A 26,770-nucleotide genomic window follows, 5' to 3' on the forward strand; every position below is an offset into this window, starting at 1 on the left:
AGCTGTCTTTGAAAATAATTTCCAATACTTTCTTCGCAAATGAAATATCTCCAATGAGAAAACTCTCCCATTCACACAGTGCTGTAAACTAGCTATATTAGCATACATTATACGGTGATCTTGTAACACAGCTGAACCGTTTAACAGAATTTTGTACAGTCTAGCATTTGCAGCCTAATGGGACATACAGTATTACTGATGAAACAAGCATAAATCATTAAAGGGTTTGCAGTGACATAAATTGAGATTAAAGGAATAGTTCACCTAAAAAAAAAAAAAAAGGAGTGCCGTCAGAATGAGAGTCCAAACAATTGATAAAAACATCACAATAATCCACAAGTAATCTAGTCCATCAGTTAATGTCTTGTGAAGCGAAAAGTTGTGTGTTTGTAAGAAACAAATCCATTATTAAATCATCACTTCTGGATAAAATACCAGTCCGTAATCCATAATAATAATAATAATAATAATAAGTCCTGGTGTCCACTCACATCAAAAAATTTGTTTTGTTTTGTTTTGTGCTACTGAACAAACCAATATTATGGATAGAGGACTCGTATTGCCAGGAGCAACGATTTAAAGTTAATTTGAAAATGATGGATTTGTTTATTATAAACAGTTTTTTGATCCACAAGACATTCATTGATGGACTGGCGTCATGTTTATTAATTGTGGATTATTGTGATGTTTTTATCAGCTGTTTGAACTCTCATTCGGACGGCACCCATTCACTGCAGAGGATCCACTGGTGAGCAGGTGATGTAATGCTACATTTCTCCAAATCTATTCAGATGAAGAAACAAACTCATCTACACCTTGAAAGGCCTGAGGAGTACATTTTCAGCAAATTTTCACTATTCCTTTAAATACAAACTATAAAGCAGTGCAATAAACTGATATGCCGGGCTTCAACATTACAGTTTCTTTTAGAAAATGCAGCATATTTTTTAAGTCAAGTCTCTTTCTGACCATACACTATTATTAATGCATTTAACATTAGATAGTACATCACATATTAATGGAAATTACAGTTTTAACATAGGAGAGATATGTAGAGAGGTCTGAATACGATTTTAAAAGGGCATTTTGCTACAGGATAAAAGCAGTTCAGTGCGGTGCGTGTATGTGTAATACTACTCAAAGCTGTAAAGCCATGCAATTGGCCTCTAAATAACATATCTAACACTGCAAACATAAAGCTCAAGGATGCGTTCAGAGGATTTTGAATTTTGCCAGCTCTGAAAGACAGAGCATTTGTCAGAGAAGCCTTTGTTCTGGACAAAAAATAAATCAAGGCGTTCCTTTCATCAAACCATGACCTGAAAGAAGCAGTCCTGAAAGAATAACTGAACTCAACCTCTGATGGTTTTGGGCCCTTAGAAATCCCAGCTGAGACACTGCTTGCAAAAAAAGGAAAGAAAACAGACTAAGAAGGTCACAGAGTTCCAACATTCTGTTCAAAAAAGGGCATTCTCCCCAAACGGCTATTTTTACTCCATAATCTATGCCTGCAAAACACACTTACAATAACCTATAACAACAATCAGAGGCAAACGAATGCCAAAACTCAGTCTTAAAGCTCAAAAATGTGATTCTGCAATCACGACTTCCAAAAACCGTTGAAAGAAACTGTCTATTCTATGAACGCATGTGCATAGCACCTTTGCTATGGAGTGATACAGGAATGTCTGAGTTGATTTTGACCGTTTCCTCTTCTAAAATTCACCAATATATCAAGAACATTTCAAACTGAACTTAGTTTTGAAACTTTTAGATGATAGTCTTATCTATGGCATCAGAATCAATACCCGCAACACAGTGATAAGTTATATCCTATTATCAAACAGTTTAGTTTTCGAGTGGCCTGAGTAAAACTGCAAACAAAAGATTTTAAACAAGTGGTATGAATAAAAACATGCACAATTCTGTTTAAATATAAGACATACCACAGTATTAAAATTATTTATATGAATAGCTCAACCAAAAATTTTAATTCTGTCATCCCTCATGTCTTTAATTAAGATATTTTTATTATTTTTATTCATACAATGAATGCCAGTGGGGTTCAAAACAACACTGGACCCCACTGACTTTCATTGTATAGACAAAAAAAATTTGTTACACATAAGAAAGTGAATCAAACATGTTTGGAAGAACATGAGGGTGAGTAAATGATGGCAGTACATATTTTTTGGGTGAACTATCCGTTTAAGCATTTAATAACTAGCTACAAACAGAACGAACATAAAAACATGAGGGATTTGCGATGGATCCTGAATAGATGTCTTTATGGGAGTTTTGCTCTTTGAAAAAGCTGCATTGGTTTCTCCAAACGCCTGTAGAGAAATGAACAGCTTGAATCATGTCGAGCAGGTTGTGAGCGTCTATGCCACCCACCCACTCACACTTTCACTCTCTCTCTCACACACACACACACACACACTTTCTGATCTGCTGGGTCCACCTGTGGGTGTATGGTGGAGCGAGACCAGCTGAGAACCAAGAACATAACAACTTAAAACATTAACGGAACAATGATAAAAAAATATAAGTATTTGTTACATAAACACAAGCGCAGATTGCCATTTTTTTTCAAGCTGCTTTCGACTGTCGACACTTAAGTGGGCGGAGGTCCGTCGTAGCGGAGCATGATGTTGAAGGAGCGGGCGAAGTTGTTGGACAGTGAACAGCTGGTGCCCTCGTCCATCATGGGCAGCAGGAAAGCCAGCAGCAGCAGGGCCAACAACAGGAGCTGGAGAGGAAGAGCCACGCGACATACACGGTACAGGAAGCTGAGACCACTGTTCCCCTGCAACACACAACCACAGATGCTGTCACATTTTGAATGGCTCTATTACAAAACCTTGAGTTTTCTTCAGGAGCATTCACTATGGAGGTCACCAAATAGCTGTGCTGTTGCACACTAACACTGTAGGTGTTTCTACTCAAGTTCATTTATTTCAGTAATTCAACTCAAATTGTGAAACTCGTGTATTAAATAAATTCAATGAACACAGACTGAAGTAGTTTAAGTCTTTGGTTCTTTTAATTGTGATGATTTTGGCTCACATTTAACAAAAACCCACCAATTCACTATCTCAACAAAATAGAATACTTCATAAGACCAATAAAAAAAAAAAATTAGTGAATTGTTGGCCTTCTGGAAAAGTATGTTCATTTACTGTACATGCACTCAATACTTGGTAGGGGCTCCTTTTACTTTAATTACTGCCTCAATTCGGCGCGGCATGGAGGTGATCAGTTTGTGGCACTGCTGAGCTGGTATGGAAGCCCAGGTTTCTTTGACAGTGGCCTTCAGCTCATCTGCATTGTTTGGTCTCTTGTTTCTCATTTTCCTCTTGACAATACCCCATAGATTCTCTATGGGGTTCAGGTCTGGTGAGTTTGCTGGCCAGTCAAGCACACCAACACCATGGTCATTTAACCAACATTTGGTGCTTTTGGCAGTGTGGGCAGGTGCCAAATCCTGCTGGAAAATGAAATCAGCATCTTCAAAAAGCTGGTCAGCAGAAAGAAGCATGAAGTGCTCCAAAATTTCCTGGTAAACGGGTGCAGTGACGATGGTTTTCAAAAAACACAATGGACCAACACCAGCAGATGACATTGCACCCCAAATCATCACAGACTGTGGAAACTTAACACTGGACTTCAAGCAACGTGGGCTATGAGCTTCTCCACCCTTCCTCCAGACTCTAGGACCTTGGTTTCCAAATGAAATACAAAACTTGCTCTCATCTGAAAAGACGACTTTGGACCACTGGGCAACAGTCCAGTTCTTCTTCTCCTTAGCCCAGGTAAGACGCCTCTGACGTTGTCTGTGGTTCAGGAATGGCTTAACAAGAGGAATACGACAACTGTAGCCAAATTCCTTGACACATCTGTGTGTGGTGGCTCTTGATGCCTTGACCCCAGCCTCAGTCCATTCCTTGTGAAGTTCACTCAAATTCTTGAATCGATTTTGCTTGACAATCCTCATAAGGCTGCGGTTCTCTCGGTTGGTTGTGCATCTTTTTCTTCCACACCTTTTCCTTCCACTCAACTTTCTGTTAACATGCTTGGATACAGCACTCTATGAACAGCCAGCTTCTTTGGCAATGAATGTTTGTGGCTTACCCTCCTTGTGAAGGGTGTCAATGATTGTCTTCTGGACAACTGTCAGATCAGCAGTCTTCCCCATGATTGTATAGCCTAGTGAACCAAACTGAGAGACCATTTTGAAGGCTCAGGAAACCTTTGCAGGTGTTTTGAGTTGATTAGCTGATTGGCATGTCACCATATTCTAATTTGTTGAGATAGTGAATTGGTGGGGTTTTGTTAAATGTGAGCCAAAATCACCACAATTAAAAGAACCAAAGACTTAAACTACTTCAATCTGTGTGCATTGAATTTATTTAATACACAAGTTTCACAATTTGAGTTGAATTACTGAAATAAATAAACTTTTCCACGACATTCTAATTTATTGAGATGCACCTGTACATACAGTATATTAAAGTATAAAAAATACTTTCCAATGGTTAACATACAGTCTCTAGGGGGCGACACATACTTAAGCAGGAGCAGCAAGTCACGCTTCTTGTCAGTGATTATTATGCGGTAGTTAAATATTTGCTAGTAATAGAAATAATTGATCAGATTTCGATGCTGTTTTTCTTTTCCCCCATTAGCCTACTGCATTTAGCATATTTGTTTAATAATTAAGCGTATTTCATTACAATAGTTTATTTTCTTTACTGTAAACGGGCCTTCAAACCTAGCAACAAACGGCTAACTGTGATGACACATGGTGATTATTCGAGTCAAATGTGTCACCATTATCTCAATAATCTGCCCGAGTGCGATCTCAATTATCAAACTGCAGCCTAGTAATGCGATATAACTAGGTTAAGATAATTAGCTTTATCAAAGTGGTCTGTGGCACTTCGGCCAACAGCCAAAGAGAGGTTGATTAAGCAGCAGAATGCCTAAATAATTGATATGATAGAAAAAAAGAGGCAGCACAAAACATTTCGCCCTATTTCTTTTCATCCTTTGAAATATTAATGATGCAGAGGTCCACTGTGCTATTGTAGGCCCCCTGAAAACTGTTATGTTGAAACAGATCTGGGATCAGTTTTCCAAAGTTAAATATAAAGCCTACTCACTGAGAAAGGCACAATACTGATGTCAAATCAGCATACACTAATAGTTTCTAGTCTGCTGTCGAGACTAAGTAGCCTTCATTAGACTGAGCTTTACTAGGTCATCCAGGACAGGACAAAAAGAATATAAAATAAGATAGAACGCAAAGAACAGGAACGAAGACTGAAAAAGAGGATCCAGGGAATATAACAATAGTGTGGCAATGAGAAGGTGGCGATATGGCAAGAAAGAGAAAAAGGATGTTAAAGAAGGAAAGTGAGATAGAAATGGGACTGTTCTAGTTGCCACACTTGAGTTCCCCTGACCCACTAATGAAAGAGTAATTGATCAATTCTAAGCATTTAATTGCTTAAAATGTCATTTCATTAGATTGGGGACTGTATTTTTGTTAGCGTACAGGTGGATGAAGAATGAGCTCGTAACCAGGTTCAGACAAGTTGAAGTATTTCCTCAGCGACCAGCACGTATCAGCTCTAGGCATAACGAAGCGGATATCGTCCTCTTTTGGAAGACCAAACAAAGTAGTTTCGCTTTCACAACGAAAAACACAGCGGCCTAGCGTGTTAATAGTTAATAGAATAAAAGTTACGCCTTCTTTCTTTGCGTGAACATTTGGGCGGCGTTATGCAAATCTTCCCACATAGTGAGGTAGATATGTGGGGGCGTGTTCGAACGAGCCGTTTTAGGTAGGTGTGGCTAACTCTTAACTTTTATAAAGAATATCTCTTTGGATTTGAGACTTTAGTCTTTGCAACTTTACAGATCTTCTTTATGCACCAAGAGCTTGTAACACTCTAAAGAGAAAGGAAAAAATGAAATCGCATCATATGACCCCTTTAAACTACTTCAGTCTGTGTGCATTGAATTTATTTAATACACGAGTTTCACAATTTGAGTTGAATTACTGAAATAAATTAACTTTTCCACGACATTCTAATTTATTGAGATGCACCTGTATAATTAGTTAAATCATAAAAATGTAAAATTAAAATAAATCATTACTACACTAAAAACAAAATCATACATAAACACTAGGTAAATATTTAAAACACTGACACACAGACACACTGTGTGTGTGTATATATATATATATATTACTACATTTAATTGAATGCCATGTGAACATTTACAGACATCTGAGAACTGTGAACATGCAAATTTGTTGGTAAGTTGTTGAGATATTAACTTAATATATCAGGGCGTACGTCAAGAAAATATATAAATATTTAAAAATATCATGTCAAAGGGGTTCAACTGACAAAAATGTCTTTGAATCCCTGTTTCAATAGCACAAAAAATACATAAAACAAATTTTGGATGAAACTTGTAAGCATTTTATACAGATGCTTTTCAGTTATGAATATAATAACTCGCTAAAATCGACTTTTTCCTTTCTTGGATAAAAACCTTGAGTGTCTAGAAGGATTTTTGAAATGTTATTTTAAAAAGTCTTTGTGCTTAGTGTTGTCAAAGTTTAAGTCAGTTCACTTGGACATATTTGCAATGCCTCCAAGCAGCTATTTTGGGCATGCAAGACCAACTCCTATCTACTTGAACAGGGAAATCTCTGCTGGCCAAACTTACATTTAAATAACATATTTCAAATCAGCAATACAATCTGATTTGAACTGCCCCATTAATGTTGCTTCTTATCCTCAAATAGCACTAAATGCATACATTTCAGTTTGGCCCAACCAACGCAGTGGCTCTTTTATTTAGCAGGTGGGATTTATTTAATAATATTGGGCATTGTCATTTATCCCATTCATGGTAATATGAGTGAACCGTCTTGGTATTTCTGAAGTATATGTTGCCATATAACTAAAAATGTTGCCAAGGTAGGTGACTCACTAGATTTATAACAAAAATAATGTGTAAAAATAATAAGCTCAAATTCTGAGTGTAAAGGTGCTTCTCTGAGTTATAAACCTAATTTTAAATTGCCAACGAGAACACAAACTCTTTGATAAAAATATAGATCCTGACTTGTGACTTGAACTTGTGCAAACTCAGTACCCATCTCTCATTCATTAGCATTATACGTCTGATAAAAAAACATCACTATGATTGAGTCATTTTTCCATGACTCACTGGATGCCGAAAAACAGATTCACACACACATGTATACCTGAAAAAATAAGGAAGTTTTTCAAGCTCCTACAGAATTGTGGGCGTGAATGTCCACCCACAGCTGCTCAGCAACCGCCATCGCTCTGAGATATCTTAACCTAATACAACCCTTTCTATTTAACTGCGGCAAAGCTGAGGAACATGGGAACTCTCTCTCTCTGGGTGTTTGAAAGAGAGTGCACAAGTACGAGAAAGTGAGGAGGAGGAAATGTGGGTGGATGAAAAGCCAAAATCTCTTTCCATGCTTTTCTTTTGTCAGCCTCTATTCAGGACAATATAATTACACTGAAAAGTAATTACAGCAGTGCTCAGGCCTGGTGTAATGTATAGAACGATAGACTTCTTACAGATACACATAATCCAATCATATCGTTCTGGTTTGATAATCATACAATAGGACAATTTACTTGATCACAACAAATAATTATAGATTCTCTGTGGACAGCCTGTAATTGCAGTTGCAAAAAGATAAAGTGTCATCTTCACAATTAGATGACTGTATTTGGTCAGTCTGCAGAGTGTATATATTTATACTTCATGATAATGACAGTTCACTGTCAGCTGAAGATGACGGTTTCCACGACAGAGACAGACGCTGTGGCTCAGGTGAACAACATTTACTCGTGTGACTTATGGTGCACTAATGAGCACCTTTAAACATTTTTGCAATGGCAAAATACAGCCAAAACAATATTATGTTCTGGAACAGCCAGTTAAATAATAATGACATACATATAGTATATACACACACCAAGAATTTAACAAAAAACTCCTAGGTAATTGTGCATATTTTGCAGATCTAGCTCAACCAAAGTGTCAGTGAATAGCCTTGATAATTGGATGGTAATGCTGCATGTGCAAAACTACATTTCTATCTCCATCCACTAATATCTGCTTATGTAAATAACGCAGGCAAACTCCGAACAGCCTTTTATATGCAATCAGCAGGGCACCTGCGTCTCTTCTCAAGCAGACGTGACCGTTCATGAACAGATGGCCAGTGAGTGAAGGAGTGAGAAGAGAGGTGTTAAAAAAGGTGTGAACACTGAGAAAATTGAGAAATTACTGAGAAAGATTAACACGCTCCCCAGAGAGACGCAGTGGAGCAACTGTCTTGATGTTTCTAAGCAGCCCACGGAGCCAAAAAAAGCATTTGATTTTGGGGGCTAAGACAGTGCTTTGGTCCAGGCTTTCAAAATGCTATTTATGAGCCTTTATTTCAAAGCCCTCCTACTAATCCAGCCGAACAGTGTCTCAGTTCACTTGAGTGCGCTTACAAACTCTTAAAGTCAACATGAAATGGCATTCAAAAACCATTTTACTTCCGTAAAGTGACATATTTCAGAGTGAAACAATATTTAACAAGAAAAAAGTAGTATGCAGTTGATTCAAACTGCTAAATGAGCACCTTCTTTTACAATTATTAATCTCATGCCTCTGCTACATCGCAGAAACAAACTCCACCAACCTCAGTTGTGTGTCAATAAATAAACACTGCTTTCAATTCTGTTCTAGCCCTGAAAAGGGAATACTTTCTTTTCAAAAAGGCTTCAAACATTCTTCACTGTCAGATCAGAGAGATTTTGAAACCCGCTTTAAACACAAGCCCACTCACAGCATCAAGGCCTACTTTCAAAGAATAAAACCTACCTTTCCAGATCGGACATGCTCCTGTCCTTGTCCACTGACACCCTGAAACAAACAGAAACATTCGGTTTAGTTAGTTACATCTGGCTACAAGCTGCTACCCTCTTCTGGTGGACACATGATACTGCATCAAAATCTGCATTGGAAATCATGTAGGCCCTGTCCCAAATGGAACACTTCATGTGCACTTGCGATCTTACGGACTTACAATGGCCGCCGCGTGCGCGTGTCCGTTAAGTCCACGTGACCGTAGAGTGACCCATTCGTCATTTTAGCATTCAGAAGGGTGCTCGCGAGCACCCCCTTTGCGGCCGTTATGCGCCCTCGAATCGCACTTCTGCCGAGCCCGCACTGGGGCGAGCTCTGCAGCAGACTTCTACTCGACAGTCAAAGCGGCATTACGTCAAGTGCGGACTCAGAGGAAGATCGCGAGGGTTTAGGGTGCCATTTGAGACAGGGCCGTAGTAGATGATGTATGGCTCTTTCCTGGTATTCATAATGTAATAATTTTGTTAACCATTTTACAAAAAAGAAGGGAGTCACAATTGACTTCAGGTTAAAAATACAATTTTATGGCACAAGCACAGTGTTAATTTCATTGACCAATAATTTTCGTCAAAGACATTTTTTTCACCGGGACATAAGCTAACATACACTTGCTGCACGTCACATAAAACTTTCAAAAATGTCAATATGTGGGAGTAAGAGAAGAGCAGACATATTGATAAATCTGACGACGCAAAAGAGAACTCAATTCCGTCCGGTTTTCTGAGCGCAGACAGAAAGCGCGTCTCACAGCGTGCGAGTACTCTTTCGCGTCGCATGAACGGAGAATTACACACAAAATGATGTCGAATTGTCCGTTTTGACGAGTATTCACGTAAACACCATTGATTACGTCTTAAGCGAAAGTAAACAGTAGGGAGAACGTGTTTTAGTACATTGCATCCATTGCAGCTGTGCATTCGGTTTTAAAGGGATAGCAGCCTAATTTAGTTGCTATTGTCCGAGTCATTGATGTTAATCAAGCAACAGAAGAAAGACAGAAAATAGCCCTAAAGATTAATCTAAATGTATTTATAGAAATAAATATGTCTGCTTGAAAGAATTTTAGAGAAATGCTTAATAAAGGCACTGTAAATAAACCCATTAGATTTTAGCCAACTAAATTTACTGTAGATTTAGTCGACTAAAACTAGACTAAAACTAAAAACAATTCAGATGACTAAAATATGATTAAAACTACATGGCATTTTAGTCAAAAGACTATGATTAAAACTAAATCAAAATTTGCTGTAAAAATTAACACTGCACAAGCCAAAAAAAAAGTAATGTAAAAAAACTTTAATGAAAAATAGGTAAGTTAAATAATAATAAATTAAAAGTTAATAAAAGTTGAATAATAATATTTTTATTATAAATACATAATGTAATCTAATACAATATAATAAAAAAACACAAATTAATTGAATTAATAAATAAAGCTTTAAAATAAAGTAATAAAATAAAAATAATGATCACAGATTTCCTTTTTTTACCTTGTTTTTCAGCAGACCTCTGAGGTCACCAGCCTCTTTAAGTTTGGACTTGTATAACATCCAGCAGTAACGCAGCTCTTCTAGTTCCATGTCCTCCTCTGCGGACTTACTCTGCCGACCGACCATCAACTTCTGGAACTGACTCTGACCCCAAGCTACATTGGCACGTAAACCCTTAAAAAAATGTAAAACACAATTACTATGAGGGATTAGTGTGGGTACAGTAGTTAAAGATTTGTGGATCATAATCCAGATATTTAGAATCCAAAATTAACCTGTTGTTTAAAAAAAAAAAAAAATTACAGACCAATCCTGTCTTAGAAATTTGATGTCCACAATATGATCACACAAGCTTTTGCAGTTTTCTGATGCGAGTACAGTACCGTTCAAAAGTTGGGGTCTGATTTCTTTATTTTTAATGTTTTTGAAAGAAGACTCATATGCTCATCAAGGCTGCTTTTATTTAATCAAAAATACAGTAAAAACTGAAGAATTTTGAAACAGTAATTATTTATTACAATTTAAAATAACCGTTTCTATTTGAATATATTTTAAAATGTAATTTATTCCTCTGATGGCAAAGCTGAATTTTCAGCAGCCACTACTCCAGTCTTCAGAAATCATTCTAATATGCTAATTTGGTGCTCAAGAAACATTTCTTATTATTATCAATGTTGAAAACAATTGTACTGCTTCATAATATCATTTTTTCAGTTGACTAATAAGCAGATCTGATTCACACTCATCAGTTTTTAATGACATTACAGAGAAATTCAATTTCTTTACAGGAAATAAAAAAGGCTGATTAAAAAAAATTGTCCACATAGAAATAATATCCAATAGATTTTTTTTAAACATTTTATGGGCACATTATACTGAAAATCTATCAATTATTCCTATAAGAAGTTCTGTAAAAATGTGTCTGAATTAGCAACAGTTATTAATGGAGAAGGAAGCAGTTTCTGCTAACATGAAGTCAGGTTTTAGTATTGAAGCATTAGTATTGGGCACTTTGTCAGCTGCAGGGGGATTTAAATAACTGAAGACAAACTCAATGTGGCTTTTTCTCCCCACAGAGCACAATACACAAAAGACTGAAGTAGTTTCATGGTATATTCAACAGGAAGACCACCTATGAATTGTTGTTCAAGAGCTTTCCCAAATCAGAGCTGTGAAGCTGTGGCTGTGAACAAAAAAGTGTCAATGTGACACAGTGGCTGTCATCAGATATGACCGTTTTCAGGTAGTTGTGAAGTCTGAATTTTACCAAGCCTGGGGTTAAACCTGTGCACAAGCCTTTCAAAGCTTCACAGAACTGCAACTACAATTGCACTGATGTAAACATACGCAGAGCACACTACACATCAGTTTCTCACAGACATGTAGCTTCACATACTGGAAATTATCCAGCATGTTCTGTGTGACCAAAGTAAAATATCACACTGCGCTTTGTTGAATAAGATATCAAAGCTATCAAAGATTGTTTTTTACTCTAACACTTTTTGATATTTTGGACTCCGCATGAAACTTTAATCAAAAACAGATCAAAAGAAAGCAAAAAAATTTAACAAACACCACCAACCTTGAGTGTATTCTGTCTTATCCTCAGTTCTTTAGCACTCAAGGATCTTTGGTTGTTCAGAATTCCTGTGAGTTTGCCATTTTCCTCGTGAAGCCACGCTTCAAACTCCCTCCTCTGAGCCTCCATATCAGCATGATGTTGGGGCCCCCGAGAGCCCATCTGCAGCAGAAATGAAGAGACATCCCTCGGTCCGTTTATGATTATAGCCTAGGTACTGCTTGCATAATAGTGGCTTTAGGGCTGGGTGATCTAGCTAAAAAATTATCTCTGTATTTTTCAAGTCTTTTGATGATATTGCACATCTCTTTTTATGTATTTGCTCTGAAATAGCACCAGACTCAGAGTATGACTCAACATGTTTAATAATGTAAATTAAAGTAAAAATCTAAAGTAAAAAAGTAAAAATCTAGTGTTTTTCACTAAATGAATAAAAAAGTTTGGGTTCGGAATGTTTTTTTTTAAATTACATTTTAGAAAGAAATTTCTTATGCTAAATAAACTGTAAAAACTTAAAATATTTTTTTTTCTATTTTGATATATTTTAAAATGCAATTTATTCCTGTGATACCTATAAAAGGCTTGAAAATTTGAATTCTAACAGTTCTTATCATTTTTTGCTATTTATGTTTCAATCAGACATTATTATACCTATAAGTCAAAAGACAAGGAGAGATTGCAAAATATTATAAAGCTTAAATGGTCAACCCCTGCATCAAGTAAAAGCACTGGAATAATTTCTATGTCATTTAGTTACATTGCAAGCAAAATCACTGCAAAAGCATATTTTGATATAATACCCAGCCCTAATGGTGACTGTCAAAATAACAAGAATCATATTTTAATCATCCTAACCTCAATGTCATCAGGGGGGATCTGTGACGGCCGCATCCTTTTCTGTGCATCAGAGTCAATCCCACTTAAAAAGCTGTGTCTACCTTTTATATCCAGGTCTTCAATCCCAGAACCAGCTTTGTATTGTTCAACCCATTCCCCAGTCCAACCACCACTGCTGATCATGTCACCTTCGTCCATCCCAGTCCGCTTCCTGTTCACCTTACGGTCACTTCCAGATATGACTGCATCCACCTCATCATCCATGGACTGGTCTTGGTAAGTCCACTCTCTTCTCCAGACCTCTGAACCTCCTGGTCTTGAGATGCCCTCAGGTAGCACAATTCGAATTCGATCTGGATTTGCTTCCATGTTCCTCTCTGGTTCTGGGTGGCCTGTTGATTCTGATCCATGGTAGGATCTCTGATGCTGGTCCGTTCCCTCATCTCCTTTGGCAAGTCCCACTTCAAAGTTTGAAGCCGTTCCCTGGTGATGCCCTTCTGCCCATCTGTCCAAGAACTCGGTTCTCTGTAATAGGGAATCTTGGTCGCCTGTGGCTGCATGTTCATTCAGAAGCCTAATAAGTTATGGTGAAAGTAATACATAGGTTGTCAAAAACTCAATTTATATTATATATTCAGTAGTGATAAAGTGATACTGACAAGATCAGTGATTAATCAGTCAATATTTGTCTATTTTGAAGTATTTCACACAGAAAAATTACACATATCACCTTTAAAATTCTTTGTTCAATAGCAAATATTGCATTCTGGATCTTTTTCTTCAACTTTTGACTAGTAAACATCATGCAAACACAGCACTGATTCACAAAGCAATCAACAATAATTACAATCAAGATGACCAGATGAACTGGGTGCAGTACAAACAGAATGTGAAATATGTCTTTTGTAATTCCTATGAGGTTTGCTCAACAGGCCTGACAAAATGTCATAATTATGCTCCTTGAGTCATAGTTTCTCGCTATTTAATACCATCAACACCCAGTATTACTGCAGGCATTACTTCTAACCTGTAAAGATTGAGACTAAGCGTGTGGAGGGACATCCAGGTCTCTCTGAGGCGTTTAAGGTCTTGCTGGATGTGAACTTTGCCTTCATCAGAAGTTCTGACCAGCACAGTCTGACCCTGAGCCTCTGTCTGATGAAGCTGAAGCTCCTTCTCTGGAAATTCTCCTAGCGCCCTCTAGAGGACAACAACAGTGATACAAGGCTGTGTCTAAAATACTACAAAGACATGCATGCACAGGCAAGCATTTTTTGCTTTTGTGACATGACTCAAGTGACTTAAGTAGTTATAGAAGTAATACACAACAACTATCTGACTTGTTAAATCTTGTTAAATATCTTTATACAATGGGTTAAAGTATAGAATTATCATTCTCAAAATGTACTACGGTATTCATGTTTTCCGCCAAAAATACAGGCGCTGCATCAATTAACCAATGATGAAAATAACTGACAACAAATGTTTAATTATCATTTAGTTTGGTCTGTATTCTTATATTCAAGAATTAAATTTTTTAAACCAATTTCTATTACTCTTCTTGAGATTTTCTTAATTTCCAGGACTGAAAATAGGCCTAATTCTAATTGGCTGATATTTCTTTTCCAGGTTTTCCATAACAGTGTTAACTCTTCATCAACCATACATTTTTATTTTTTATTAACAGCCAAGTCAATTAAGAACAGCTTCTTATTTTCAATAACAGCCTGGCATAAACACTTTACATTTTAAAATTCATTTTTAACACTCCCTTTTCCCTTGCACACAATGCTAAAAACAGCATATATAGTATACATCTGTATTTTTTTCATTTATAAAGTGTTTTGAAGCCTATAGTTTGGACATTGTTTAAATGATGTTTTGGAATGTTTTACCATGTTTCTAACAAAATGTTTTTTTACTTAAATGTTTGGCTTCTTCATTCAGATTATTGAACAAATAAATCAACATTAATATATTATTCAAATAAAATATAAAAAATATAATGTAAACCATAATAATATCACAATAGATTAAAATGTGATCCTTCAAACATTGCAAAAAGCTTTCAGAAGCTCTGTACTTATTTTCACTTTTCTTAATTAACAGTAACATTAACTGTAGTAAATTGCTCATAGATGTACCTCAGCCTCATGCTGGCGGTTATCGATGCTCCATTCTCCATCTGATCCACGAAACGACTCGAGCTTCTGTCTCATGATCATTAACCACTTCTCCATATTCAGAATATTGTCATGGAAACTCTCATGTTCTGCAATGTTCTCCTCACTTTCATTCACCTTTATCTGGTATGAACAACAACACATACTGTATAAACATAAACACTAACAGACGTGAGAAGGATTTTAATGCAATAAAATTCTGGTATCTTTACAGAAAAAAAAATCTCTTTAGGCCACAAGTGTGCATTAAAACTGAAATAAGGAGGTTTGATCAAGGCCTTCACAGTCATCTTCTTCATCATCATCATGATCAACACACAGCAGGAGGTGTGGAAACCGGGGTGTGATCACAGCGGTTTCCACAGATCTTCAGGGTTAAATCAGAATCACTTGTGAAGTTGGGCATTTTGAAGTGGCTAGTAAAAAGATATGTAACCTCCTCTCATTATTCAGAATTTCGTATTTCTATCAATTAACGATAAAAATATTATGAATATGAGGAATAGTTCTTTCAAAAAAGAAAATTCATTTACTCTGAAAATCTCTGCAACAGCTCTCAAATTTATAACTCAGAATTTGAAAATTCAGAACATACAGAATTTTTTTCAACAGATTCTGTTTTGTATCATGGATGCCTTGGCATGTAATAAGTCATGTTCAAACTATATTTGTAAGTGCGATGCATGAGCATGACACCCTTTTGTAAATTCCACAACAAATCTTTGATTGTCCTACAGAATCATTAATTTCCATGAAAAAATTCCATTAAATACTTCCATTAAATGCTGCTCTTTTGAACATTGTATTCATCAAAGAATGCTGGAAAAAATTTATAATGGTTTCCACAAAAATATCAAACAGTAAAAGCAGTTTTCAATATTAATAATAAGAAGAAATGTCTCTTGAACACCATATTAGCATATACAGTATTAGAATGATTTCTGAAGGATCACTGAAGACTGGCGTAATGATGCTGAAAATTCAGTTTTACCATCACAGGAATAAAATAAATAATTTTAAATAATTAAAATAGAAATCAGTCTTTTTAAACTGTAATAATATCTTACACTACCACTGTTTTTATAGTATTTTTATTGTATGTATTGTATTTTTGATCAAATAAATGCAGTCTTAGAGAGCAAACGAGACTTTTGAACAATATGAGGGTTACAGATTGATGACAGATTTTTGGAAGAACTACAATTTGAATTAAATTTACAAGCACAGATAAGAAATTAGAAGTATCTTGAGCAGAACAAATCTTACCCGAACCGCCTTATAAAGCAATTTCCAGTCCGCATACAGACGTTCAAACTTTGTCCTGTTTGCAGGGTTGGATGAAACCAGCGTCTCGAGAGCTATGATCTGGGCTTCACAATCTTCCAAGTCCTTTCTAATGACCTGCAGAGAGATGCACACTCATTTTACATTCAGTCTGCCACTAGCGAGTCTTTCCCGCTCCCACCTGGACAAGCCACTCTGATCAATCAGCGCAAACACATTGAGCTCAGCGTGACATAACTCCTAGCTCCTTAAATTATTCACATGACTCTTTTAGTGTGTGCCTGAAAGACGATCTAATAAAAAGTCACTGTATGTCTACAGCATACCACATGCAGAGATTAAAACCAAAACAGCTGTTTAAAAAGAAACTCAAAAAGGTGCGTGCAAAGCAAAAATGTTTGAAGTCGGAAACAGCAATAGGTTTCCGTTTTCTCTGCTGCTCACCCGGAGTTGGTCGGCCTGGGTCTTCTTGGCAAGAATGTCAGGTTGAAGTCCATCCATCGTGATGAACTGCTCCTTTATGGAGCTTAGTTTTTTGTGTATGGAGTCATAGGCATCTGAAAAGTCCTTCGTCTTTGATATCAAACCCTAAGAACATTCATAGGATACCACATGGTTTGGGGTGTTGAGACTACATGTATAAGGTTTAAGACAGGGATATAAGCAATATAAGGACACATTTATAACATGAGAATCTGAAAATAAAATAAAATATCAGTGGGCAATATAAGAATATGTTTATATAATGATAATCTGAAAATAAAACAAAATAAAATAAAATAAAATAAGATAAGATAAAAAAAAAATCTATCAGTGGGCAATTTAAGAATATATTTATATCATGATAATCTGAAAATAAAATAAATCTGTCAGTGGGCAATATAAGAATATATTTATATCATGATAATCTGAAAATTAAGTAAAAAATTTTATACAATAAAAAAATATATATCAGTGGGTAATATATGAAAACATTTATATCATAATCAGAAAATAAAATATTAGTGGGTGATACAAGAATACATTTATATCAAGAAAATTTGAAAATAAAAACAAAACATTTAACAAATAAACTTTTTATGACAAAGTCATATAGAAACTACTGAATAATAGTTGAATGAAAAAAAGTTTTCTTAATTTAAAACAACATCTAAAGGAGAGGTAGGCCTACCAATAATTTACATTTAATGATTTTATTAATTGTTATTTATTATTGTATTTCATTAATAAATGTTTATTAATGAAATACTTAATAATATTAATAATAATAATTGTTTATTATTGTATTTCAGTTTTTTATAAACTATTTCTTACTATGTGTCAGTAAGTTGTTGTTATTTTAGCATGTGTGTTTGCCTAAAAGCGTCTGCTAAATGACTAAAAGTAAAGTAAAAGTAATGAAGAATAAAGTATTTATTTATTTATTTTTTGGAAAATACTATTTTAACTGCCTGCATACATTTAGACAAATAAACATGGCTTCTCTTCTTTTCAGCCGGACATGATATGCATTAACTTTGACCACATTTTTTTGTTATGCAAGACTATGCATGTTTCGGCTAATGGCGGGGTAAAGAGTGTTGATGTAGCTCAGGCATTTACAGTCTGTACGTATAGCAGTACAATTTTGAGCTGTGGTTGGTGGGGTACCTGCAGGCGGTTCTTGCGCTTTAGGAGCTGGCTGTGGAGTAACTCTCTCTTCCTCATATCCCCGCTGAGCTCTTTCAACAGATCGTCAGCTTTCTCTTGGCCAAAAACTGAGATGAGCAGATCACTCTTCACCTGGAGCAAACTCAAGCGCTCCTGGAGCTGCACGCTGTTTTTAAGTAACTTCTACAAAGAATAAAACAAAAGAAGAAAGAGCACACTCAATAACTTCAAAGAGAACAAAGCACTAACACTGAATTAAGGTGCCAAGATTAAAGCAAAAATCACTGCAAATGCTTAAATACAATATGATCATATCCACAACAGATCGTAGCATAAACTCGATATATAACCTTTATTTTCTCAAAACAAAGTGTAAATCAGGTGTCAAAAATACTGAACGGGAAAACATCACAACATTCAAAATGAAAAAAAGGCTGACCTTCAATACAACTCAAATCTCTGCATCAGTGGTTCAGGGCTCAACAAAAACCCAAAATGAGAGATTCAAACCACAGTATCACACAGTAATGTTATTTAGCTGGCTAACATAAAAGGTTTAGTGTAAATTGCAAGAACTACTTGACAACCCGGAAATGACCATTTAGACTGGGCTAAAAAGTATAAATAAATTATAAACTGTTTTGCACTGTAAGCCATAATTTCTTTTTGAGTCCTGAAGTTAATATTTGCTCTGAATGATTTGATTCACATACAAGTCTGATCACAAATTGGTTATTTCGGTACAATTCATAATTAATTTTAAAAAATTGTTTTAGACGTACACTGCTGTTCAAAAGTTTGTGTTTTTAAACATTTTTGAAAAAAGTCTCTTATGCTCATCAAGGCTGCATTTATTTAATCAAAAATACAGTACTGAAAAGGTTAGCATTTATTTGAAACATAAAAACGTAGAATAATTTACCTCTATATGCTGCACGAGCAGAGCAATTTGGGAGAAATCAGTCACCTCGGCGGAGGCCTCCAGGACCTGAGAAACCACCTGACTCCATTGGCTGAAGCCATACAGAGGATCCTGCAGTATCTGCCGGAGAGCCATCTCACTCTCAGAGGACAGCCTAAAAGATCTGCCTTTCACACTGCCACAGGAAACACAAAACAACTCTACTTAGTAGTCCTACACAGTGTGAGCTTATAGAGCTTTCAACAGATGGCTGCCACCAAACAACTGAATAAATAACTGCAGTAAACCCTGTGTGTAATGCACTAATTGTTTGAAGTGCTTACTTAGCACTCTTTTAGGGCTGGATACACATTGTTTACGGCTGACTAGACTTGTGTGACTTGACATCACGTTGACAGTAACACAATGAGGACAGAAACCTACATGACGAGCCTCCCATTGTGTCTGCATGACAGAATGTTTACCAACGACATTATCAATAGCTAATGATTAATAAAATATCCATCAAAGTATTTCTCCTTGGCTCATTCCTCCTTTGCCAGAGGCTCTTTGCGTGTGTGGTTGGCTGCTCACCTCTGGTACTCTTTCACCACTGCTAGCATCTCATCAGACAGGCTTTTGGAGTCTTGTGGGAATCGGAATAGCTCTTTCAACCGGGATTTCAGCTGTTCCACCCTGGGCTCCTCTGCAATGAGCTTGTTGCGCACTCCCTGAAATGTGGACGTAGAGAACTAATCAATGAAACGAGTACACACACATAGTGTGTTTGAAGGCAGCTCATTCAAGCAGGGCATAAATGCAGAATTTCTCCACATGGGGTCCAGACAGCTTTCATTGATCTAAAAAAGATTTTCATCCTTGTTGGTTTTCCCCCACTGCTTACAGCAAACTTGATCTAATTGGTTACTTTGATGGACTGAAATAATGTGTACACACACACACACACACGCGCGTGTATATATATTTTCTGAAATGGCTTAAAAGTTGTTGTTTTTTTTTACTAAATGAAAACAAGAACAAAACATTTCATGATTGTCATGTAATAATGAAACATATTTAAAATGCATAACATACTTTTTTTTTTTTAAATTAAGATTTATTTTTGCCTTTATTATGATAGGACAGTGGAGAGCAGACAGGAAGCGAAGTGGGAGAGAGGATGGGATCGGGATAGGTCCTCAAGCCTGGATTCGAACTCGGGACGCCCGTAACACAATGGCGTTATTTGTCGGCGCACTTGCCAACTAGACTATCGGCATGGACTAAAGTAGTAATTTTAAACAGCAATATTGTCAACAATATCTAAAATGATCTAAAATGCTATTTTTACCACATAGGCCTATATTATGCCATAATATAGGATTAACTGTACTTACAACCTTTGATGCCATTTTTGCTAATGATGTTTAAATCACAGACAGTACTAAAGCATCTCAACGTCTAATAAGTCGAATTTTGATAGAAAAAGTGGATAGCGTATAATGAAGCCCTATACTAATGACTACTGCAGTTAGTGAATAAGATTCAGGTAATTTGCACTGAAATACAGCATACAAAGTGTCAAAACTTCATAGTGAATTTGGAGGTATGCCACACTACTACTCTTTCAAAACAACTTGTAGAATTAGTTTTACTATGGCTCAAATTACTGTCTCACCCCACACAGGAATTTACCTAAGGCATTCCCTAAATCACCGTAGGTATCATGTGCTGTCACAAAAATACGCGGAGTCTGCATCTGTATCCTACAAGAAGACATAAGAAGACTATTTGGGAGTGGTGAGAGAGACGAACAGAGTGCTAACCGTGTGCGTCTTCCATTGAGCTACCATATTTTCCTCAGTCCTCTCTCCATCCCTGCTTTCCAGATCACTGCTGAGGATCTGGACCAAGGTTCGAAGCTGCTCCAGGTCCGTCCACAGCTCCTTACAACGGTTTGAATACTCGCTCTCAGAGTCCAGTGAGCTCTGGAGCTCTTCTTGATTCTCCAGCAGTGCTTGGCGTAACCTCTGCCAGGCCTGCCTCAACTCCTCCATCTCTTTTGTGATCTTCTCTGCACCTGCTGGAGACGTGTTGGCCTTCACAGCTTTAGACAGGTTTTCAATGTGCTGGAGAGTGAGCTCTTCTTTGGCTATACTAGCATTCAGTTCCTGATAGAAGGGTAGATGGGTAGTTGGATGGGTAGAAAATAATGAATTATTTATAATTCATTTCACAAATTCTTTTTGATATATTTGCAACAAGGCCTTCTAAACGTTAAGAGAGGTGGAACGTGATACAATGGCCAAAGACATCGGCCTGTATCAGTACACAGACCAGTAATTAAGAATTACTGCAAATAGAATACACAATGATTACTAAAACTTCATATACAATCAGTGTTGTATTTGTTAACTAAAGCTAAAACTAAATCTATTAAAAATTGTAATTGAAATAAAGCTGAAATAAAATAAAAACTTGGTAACTAATTGAAGTACTAAACTTACTAAAACTAAAAATCAATTATTAATTATATATAGAACATATTACACATAACATAATTATTTAAACTAGCTAAAGTAAAAAATTTTATTATAAAAATAAAAGCTTATTCAAAATATTATTAAATATTATAATAGTATATCATATTAAAGCAATATACGGATCTATTTAAATAATATTAATAAGTATATATAAATTATTGTTATTTATTATTATAAATAATTAATAACTATAATAATAAAATTAATTACAGGGTCATATAATTTTTTTAATAATTTCATTTTGGTCCCACATTTAACTCTGACCGTTGTCATATAAATATATATGCAAAATGGCAGCAGCATCAACAGTGAAAGTCAGGTCAAGTTTATTAATATAGCAATTTTCAAAATACATATTGTTTTAAAGCAGCTTTACAGAAGATCATTCCCTAATCCCCAGTGAGCAAGTTAAACACGACTGTGGCAAAGAAAGAAACCGCATAGGATAGAGGCAGTGAGGGAGGATAACTTGACAAATTTTATTATTGTTGACGTTTTTCTTTTTTAATGTGGAATGCTAGATGAATTAATAGAGAAATTAATGTGGTGAAGTACCTTCCTGTCAACAACAAGGTCTTTTTAGTGTATTAACATTACTATGAAAACAAAGAATGAGTCCAAGGATGTGAACAGCTCATAGTTTTATTCATAGTCATAGTAATCAGATTTTTCATATGACCCTTTATTACAGTAGCCCGAAGTGAAAACGAGGACGCAAATTAGCAAGTACTCAGCTAAACTGGAATGACATCTCTACAGTTTGACTTCCAAAACAGGAATGATTTTCCCAGCTGACCATTCTGACCTCCCCTCCCCCAAATAAGTAGGTCATTGTACCTGCAGGGCTTTCAGCCTATTTTGTGTCGTATCCTCCATGTCGCTGAAACGGCTGACTTCTTCTGTTTTAGACATCAGCCAGGTTTGAAATTTATCAACGCAACTTTGGTACTGCTGGTGCTCCTCTGCTATTTTCTGTGCCAATGTTAATCTTTCCTGCACGCATTTAAAAAAAAATAAAAATAAAAAATAAAACATAAAAATCATATCTCTGACATTATAATACTATTTCCCATTTGATGATCTTGATTAATTCCGCAGGTAACAGCAATACATGAATGATGCATTAAGAATTATAATATAGGTTAAATAATAAATTATACACTACCATTCAAAAGTAAAAAAAATAAATAAATAAAAACATTTTATTCAGCAAGCATGCATTAAATTGGTTACAACATTTCTATTTCAAATAAATGGTGTTTAGTATTAAAAATGCAAACGGTTATTTTAAATTGTAATAATATTTTTGTTTTACTGTATTTTTGATCAAATAAATGCACAAAAGGCTTTCAAAAACAATAAAAATTTTTACTGACCCCAAACTTTTGAAAGGTAAAGTATTTTTCACTAATATCCCCTAATAATATCCCTAATAATTCATTCTTTCATAATAACTATAAAAGTGTAACACAAGCTACAACCTGTCAGTGACAGCAACGGAAAACGGATAACTTATTGAGACTAGATCTTTTGAATGACCGTCAAGAGTGAGTGTAAAAAAATTAGAAGACAGATGATTAAAAGGCTGTTTTAACTTATTTAACATGCTGAACAACCTTATAAAACATTAACAATACAATACAGCTTCAAAAGGTTTCCAATCCTTCAAATGCAGCATTTTAATGTAGAACAAAGGCATTACCTTCAAAACTCGAAAACATTCTGAAATGAGTCGCCACACAAATTCATTTAGGCTGTTTGGTTGTCAGTGATAAGAAAAGAAAACTCAAGGTTTACCTGTGCTCGGTCTCGAATGTGGTCATAGGCATCTTGAAGACCCAGCTGAGCCTTCTCATCTACGCTAGGGTCTTCGGTGCGGTTGAACAGGGCTGCAGCCTCATCCAGAAGCCTCTCTAGAAACTGAGCCTGCGCTTGAATGTCACTGTGAAGGACCCGCAGATGATCCACCTGCCACAGCTTCTCTTGGAGACCCAGCTGCATCTCAAGCAGAGGCTCCAGAGACCTGTGCATCTTCTCCAGCCACATCCCAAACTCCTCATAGGCCTTCAGGTATTCACTCCAGTGCAGCCACACCCACTCGATACGACTGTCAGAGGGGCACAAAAATAATCAAATTAATAAATACATTTTCAGATGTAAGGATACACAGCATTTCCCATTGTTCTCTATATAATTATAAGGTATAACTTTCAACATTTTCATTTATATATATATATATATATATTGTATAAAATAAATTAAATATTGGTATTATTACACAGTTTTTATTTTATAGACAGACAGACAGACAGCTAGATAGATGATCTACTATGGACAAAGCCTGTACCTGTGACAATGAATGATGTAGGTTGACGTCTCCTCCCAGAGTGCTTTTATATCTTTGAGTTTCGAAAGAGTCTGATTCTTCATCTCTTCATCTCCATTTCGAAGCAGAGCTTCAGAAGCCACCAACACCCTGTCCATCTTTACATGGCCTTCAGGCTCTGAGCTATGAATTTTCTTTACAACAAATGGAAATTTTAAATTGATGAGTCTGAATATCTCTTGGGAAACTGTCTCAAAAGCTTTTGAGAAATTAAAATGAGAAACTGAGATCAGACCACGCCCTCAATAGGCCAAAGGTCAAGGAAGGTCTCACCTCTGTTTCTCGGAGCCTGACCTCCAGCGCTGATCTGGGTCCTTGGGTGTTATCGTTTTGCTTAAGCCTCTCCTGGACGGCCTGCATCCAGGAAAGGGCTTCCGCCAAACTTTCCCTGAACTCATGCTGCTCTTGCTGGGTCATTAGGTTAGGGCTGACCTAATGCAAAAACACATGTTCTAAATTCCAAAACAGCGGTGAATTTCATTTCCAAATTCCAAAATAGCACACATTCATTTTAATCACTTAAACAGATTATTTTATCCAAAGTGTCTCTGGAGGCCAACTGGCAAATCCAAAGGCAGGTCTGTTCACTGATAACACCCCTGAGCAGCTATTTACAGTCACACAAGCGCAGCTCTATCTACTTGAATGGTGAAAGACTGAAATCTGGTCAAAATTATGTCTATAACATTTCAAATTTGGAATATAGTTTGAATAACAATGGTATCATAAATTGTGTTTCTTTAACTCTAATCGACCAGCTAATGCACATTCTGGAGTAAACAAACAGGTAACTGAATCTTTGAAGTAAAGGGCGGGACTTTCCATTTCTACAGCTGCTATTCTGAGCACTGTAATGCCCCCAACAAAAAGCGATGATTAGCATTACAATTTCTCCTATTTATATATACTACCATTCAAAAGTTTGGGGTCTGTAAGACATTTTAAGGAAATGAATACTTTTATTATACTGTTTTAAATAGACAGCAAAGACATTTATAATCTTACAAAAGATTTCTGTTTCAAATAAATACTGTTCTAAGTAGCACATCTGTTTTCAACACTTTAAAAAGCACTAAATCAGCATATTGGTTTCTGAAGGATCATGCGACACTGAAGCTGAAATATAAATATATTAAAAATAGCTACTCTGAAATATATTAAAATATTTACTGTTTTTACTGTATTTTTAAGCAGCCTTGGTGAGCATAAGAGACTTATTCTTTCTAAATAAAAATCTTATCCCAAACCTTTGAATGGTAGTGTATATGAATACATCAAGTCATTTTGGATAATGGTTTGATAAGTGAATGAAGGTAAAAAAAAACTTTTAGGACACCTTTTCATAAAAAAAACTAAACTAAACTGGTAACCATAATTTTTTGCTAAAATACCATTGTTATTGCAAAAAAAAAAAAAACTCTTCATTTGGTATTACCGCCATTTAAAAATAAAATTAAACAAAACAGTATGACAGAAAAAGCAGCAGAATGAACATGACAGGATCTTACCGTGTTGGAAGGAAATCCCATATAAATATAAAAACTCTAGACACTTTTATAGTGGTAACAACAAACTGTAGTAATTGCGTGAATTTGGCGGGCTTGCTGTGCTCACAAATGGTGACAGTTCATGAATCACCCCTGGCAGCTGCTTTGAACCAAACACCTTTTGTTACCAGCCAATATTAGTAAGCACCAAACCACTCCACCCTACAGTGCAATGTTCCCGCCAAACCCTGAACACTGGCCATGCTGCTGCATAACTTTTTTTAGGGGGCACGAAACACAATTCCTTGTGGCTACATATGTTCTTTCAAAACAAGAGATTGAATGGAAAGCAGAGCCAAATGTGGCCTTTTTTTCTTCTGTACAGAGGGCGCCCTAAAAAGGATTATAAGCCGTTTTCCTGCATGAGTCATATCTCCCACAGCATTCCCTTCTCTGGCATTCCCATAACCCTTTTCATATGAAAATACGCAAACAATACATCTGGAGAACATTGTAATCCCTACTGCCATTGGTTTGGCCTTGAAAGTTATGCAGTAGGGCCATGAACAAAACATATACATTAAAAATTCTATATTACTAATTACATTTTATTATATTTTGTATGTATAATTATGTATGTGTGTGTGTATGCACACACACACACACACACTCTGAATACAGATTACATATGATTAAATAAAGGGATGATAAAGGGACACTGAACAATACAGTCCAAAGAAAATATATAGCTTAAATTGCATGTTATATTAGATTGCAAGAAACAAATGCTTCTCAAATGAAATCATATCCACCTATATCTCATATCTGTCCAGTTTAACGCTGTTATAAACACAGATAATCATATCAAGTCACAACCAAAACAACCCCACGCTCTCCTTTACACGATTATACGCTGATTTGCATACATGGAGCAGTTGAAGGTCTGTACTCTGGCTGAATCTGTATACGTTACCACATAAATGTAACCTTAAAGACACATATAATTTAGTGTAACAACAAAATATAGAGGATTACTGCCTCGAATGAAGCATGCGGACACAGTTAAGTGCATTAAATCCCACCGTGTTACACTTTATAAGCTGTAAACTTTGTGTTCAGAAAGTCACAGAACAGCAATGCAGCCACACATAAACGACTGTGTGTACAGATCTCAAACAACCGATAAAGTGGTCGTACTTACGGATATATGTGCATCTGATGCGAGTATTTTTGATAAGAAAGGACCTTAAGTTGCTCCTCGAGCTACAAAGTTGCAGTAATTCGTCAGGAAGTCAAAGCAGGCCTGTCAGTTGCTTGGGCCGGTCGAGGAGGAGATCAGGCAGAAGCAGCACATCCGCCGAGTAACTGATGAGCGCACGTGACCATTCAAAAATAATTCAAAAATAGAGCGGGCTTTACTAACCGTTATGGCGGGCGAAAAA

General features: G+C 36.2%; 1 protein-coding gene across 3 annotated transcripts; it reads right to left on the minus strand.

The window, feature by feature from the left end:
* Positions 1-2,063: 2,063 nt before the first annotated feature.
* Positions 2,064-26,650, minus strand: syne3 (spectrin repeat containing, nuclear envelope family member 3). Of its 3 annotated transcripts, none has more exons than XM_016572697.1 (18): positions 26,574-26,650; positions 24,115-24,273; positions 23,803-23,975; positions 23,253-23,562; positions 22,293-22,448; positions 20,739-21,083; positions 19,507-19,643; positions 18,934-19,108; positions 18,012-18,194; positions 16,806-16,949; positions 16,344-16,478; positions 15,039-15,200; positions 13,922-14,094; positions 12,913-13,468; positions 12,061-12,219; positions 10,479-10,652; positions 8,944-8,985; positions 2,064-2,809 (listed from the first exon to the last, which is right to left on the minus strand). In XM_016572697.1, exons 2-18 carry the CDS (start codon positions 24,256-24,258, stop codon positions 2,618-2,620), a joined length of 3,360 nt encoding a protein of 1,119 aa, XP_016428183.1. In that variant the 5' UTR covers positions 24,259-24,273; positions 26,574-26,650; the 3' UTR covers positions 2,064-2,617. The 3 variants fall into 3 exon arrangements, with proteins under 3 accessions (XP_016428183.1, XP_016428184.1, XP_016428185.1); XM_016572698.1 differs by having other exon boundaries at positions 26,530-26,650; XM_016572699.1 differs by lacking the exon at positions 8,944-8,985.
* Between the last annotated feature and the right edge of the window lie 120 nt (positions 26,651-26,770).

The sequence above is a fragment of the Sinocyclocheilus rhinocerous genome, unplaced genomic scaffold (assembly GCF_001515625.1).
Source record: "Sinocyclocheilus rhinocerous isolate Xijiao unplaced genomic scaffold, SAMN03320098_v1.1 scaffold1163, whole genome shotgun sequence".
In the NCBI taxonomy this organism is placed as follows: Eukaryota; Metazoa; Chordata; class Actinopteri; order Cypriniformes; family Cyprinidae; genus Sinocyclocheilus; species Sinocyclocheilus rhinocerous.

Coding starts and splice junctions, on each gene's coding strand:
- syne3 (XM_016572697.1), bottom strand. CDS start 24,258: ATGACCCAGCAAGAGCAGCATGAGTTCAGGGAAAGTTTGGCGGAAGCC. Junction 18,195..18,933: donor TGCTCGTGCAGCATATAGAG/GTAAATTATTCT, acceptor TATTCTTTGTAG/AAGTTACTTAAAAACAGCGT. Junction 12,220..12,912: donor TCCCCCCTGATGACATTGAG/GTTAGGATGATT, acceptor TTTCTGCTGCAG/ATGGGCTCTCGGGGGCCCCA.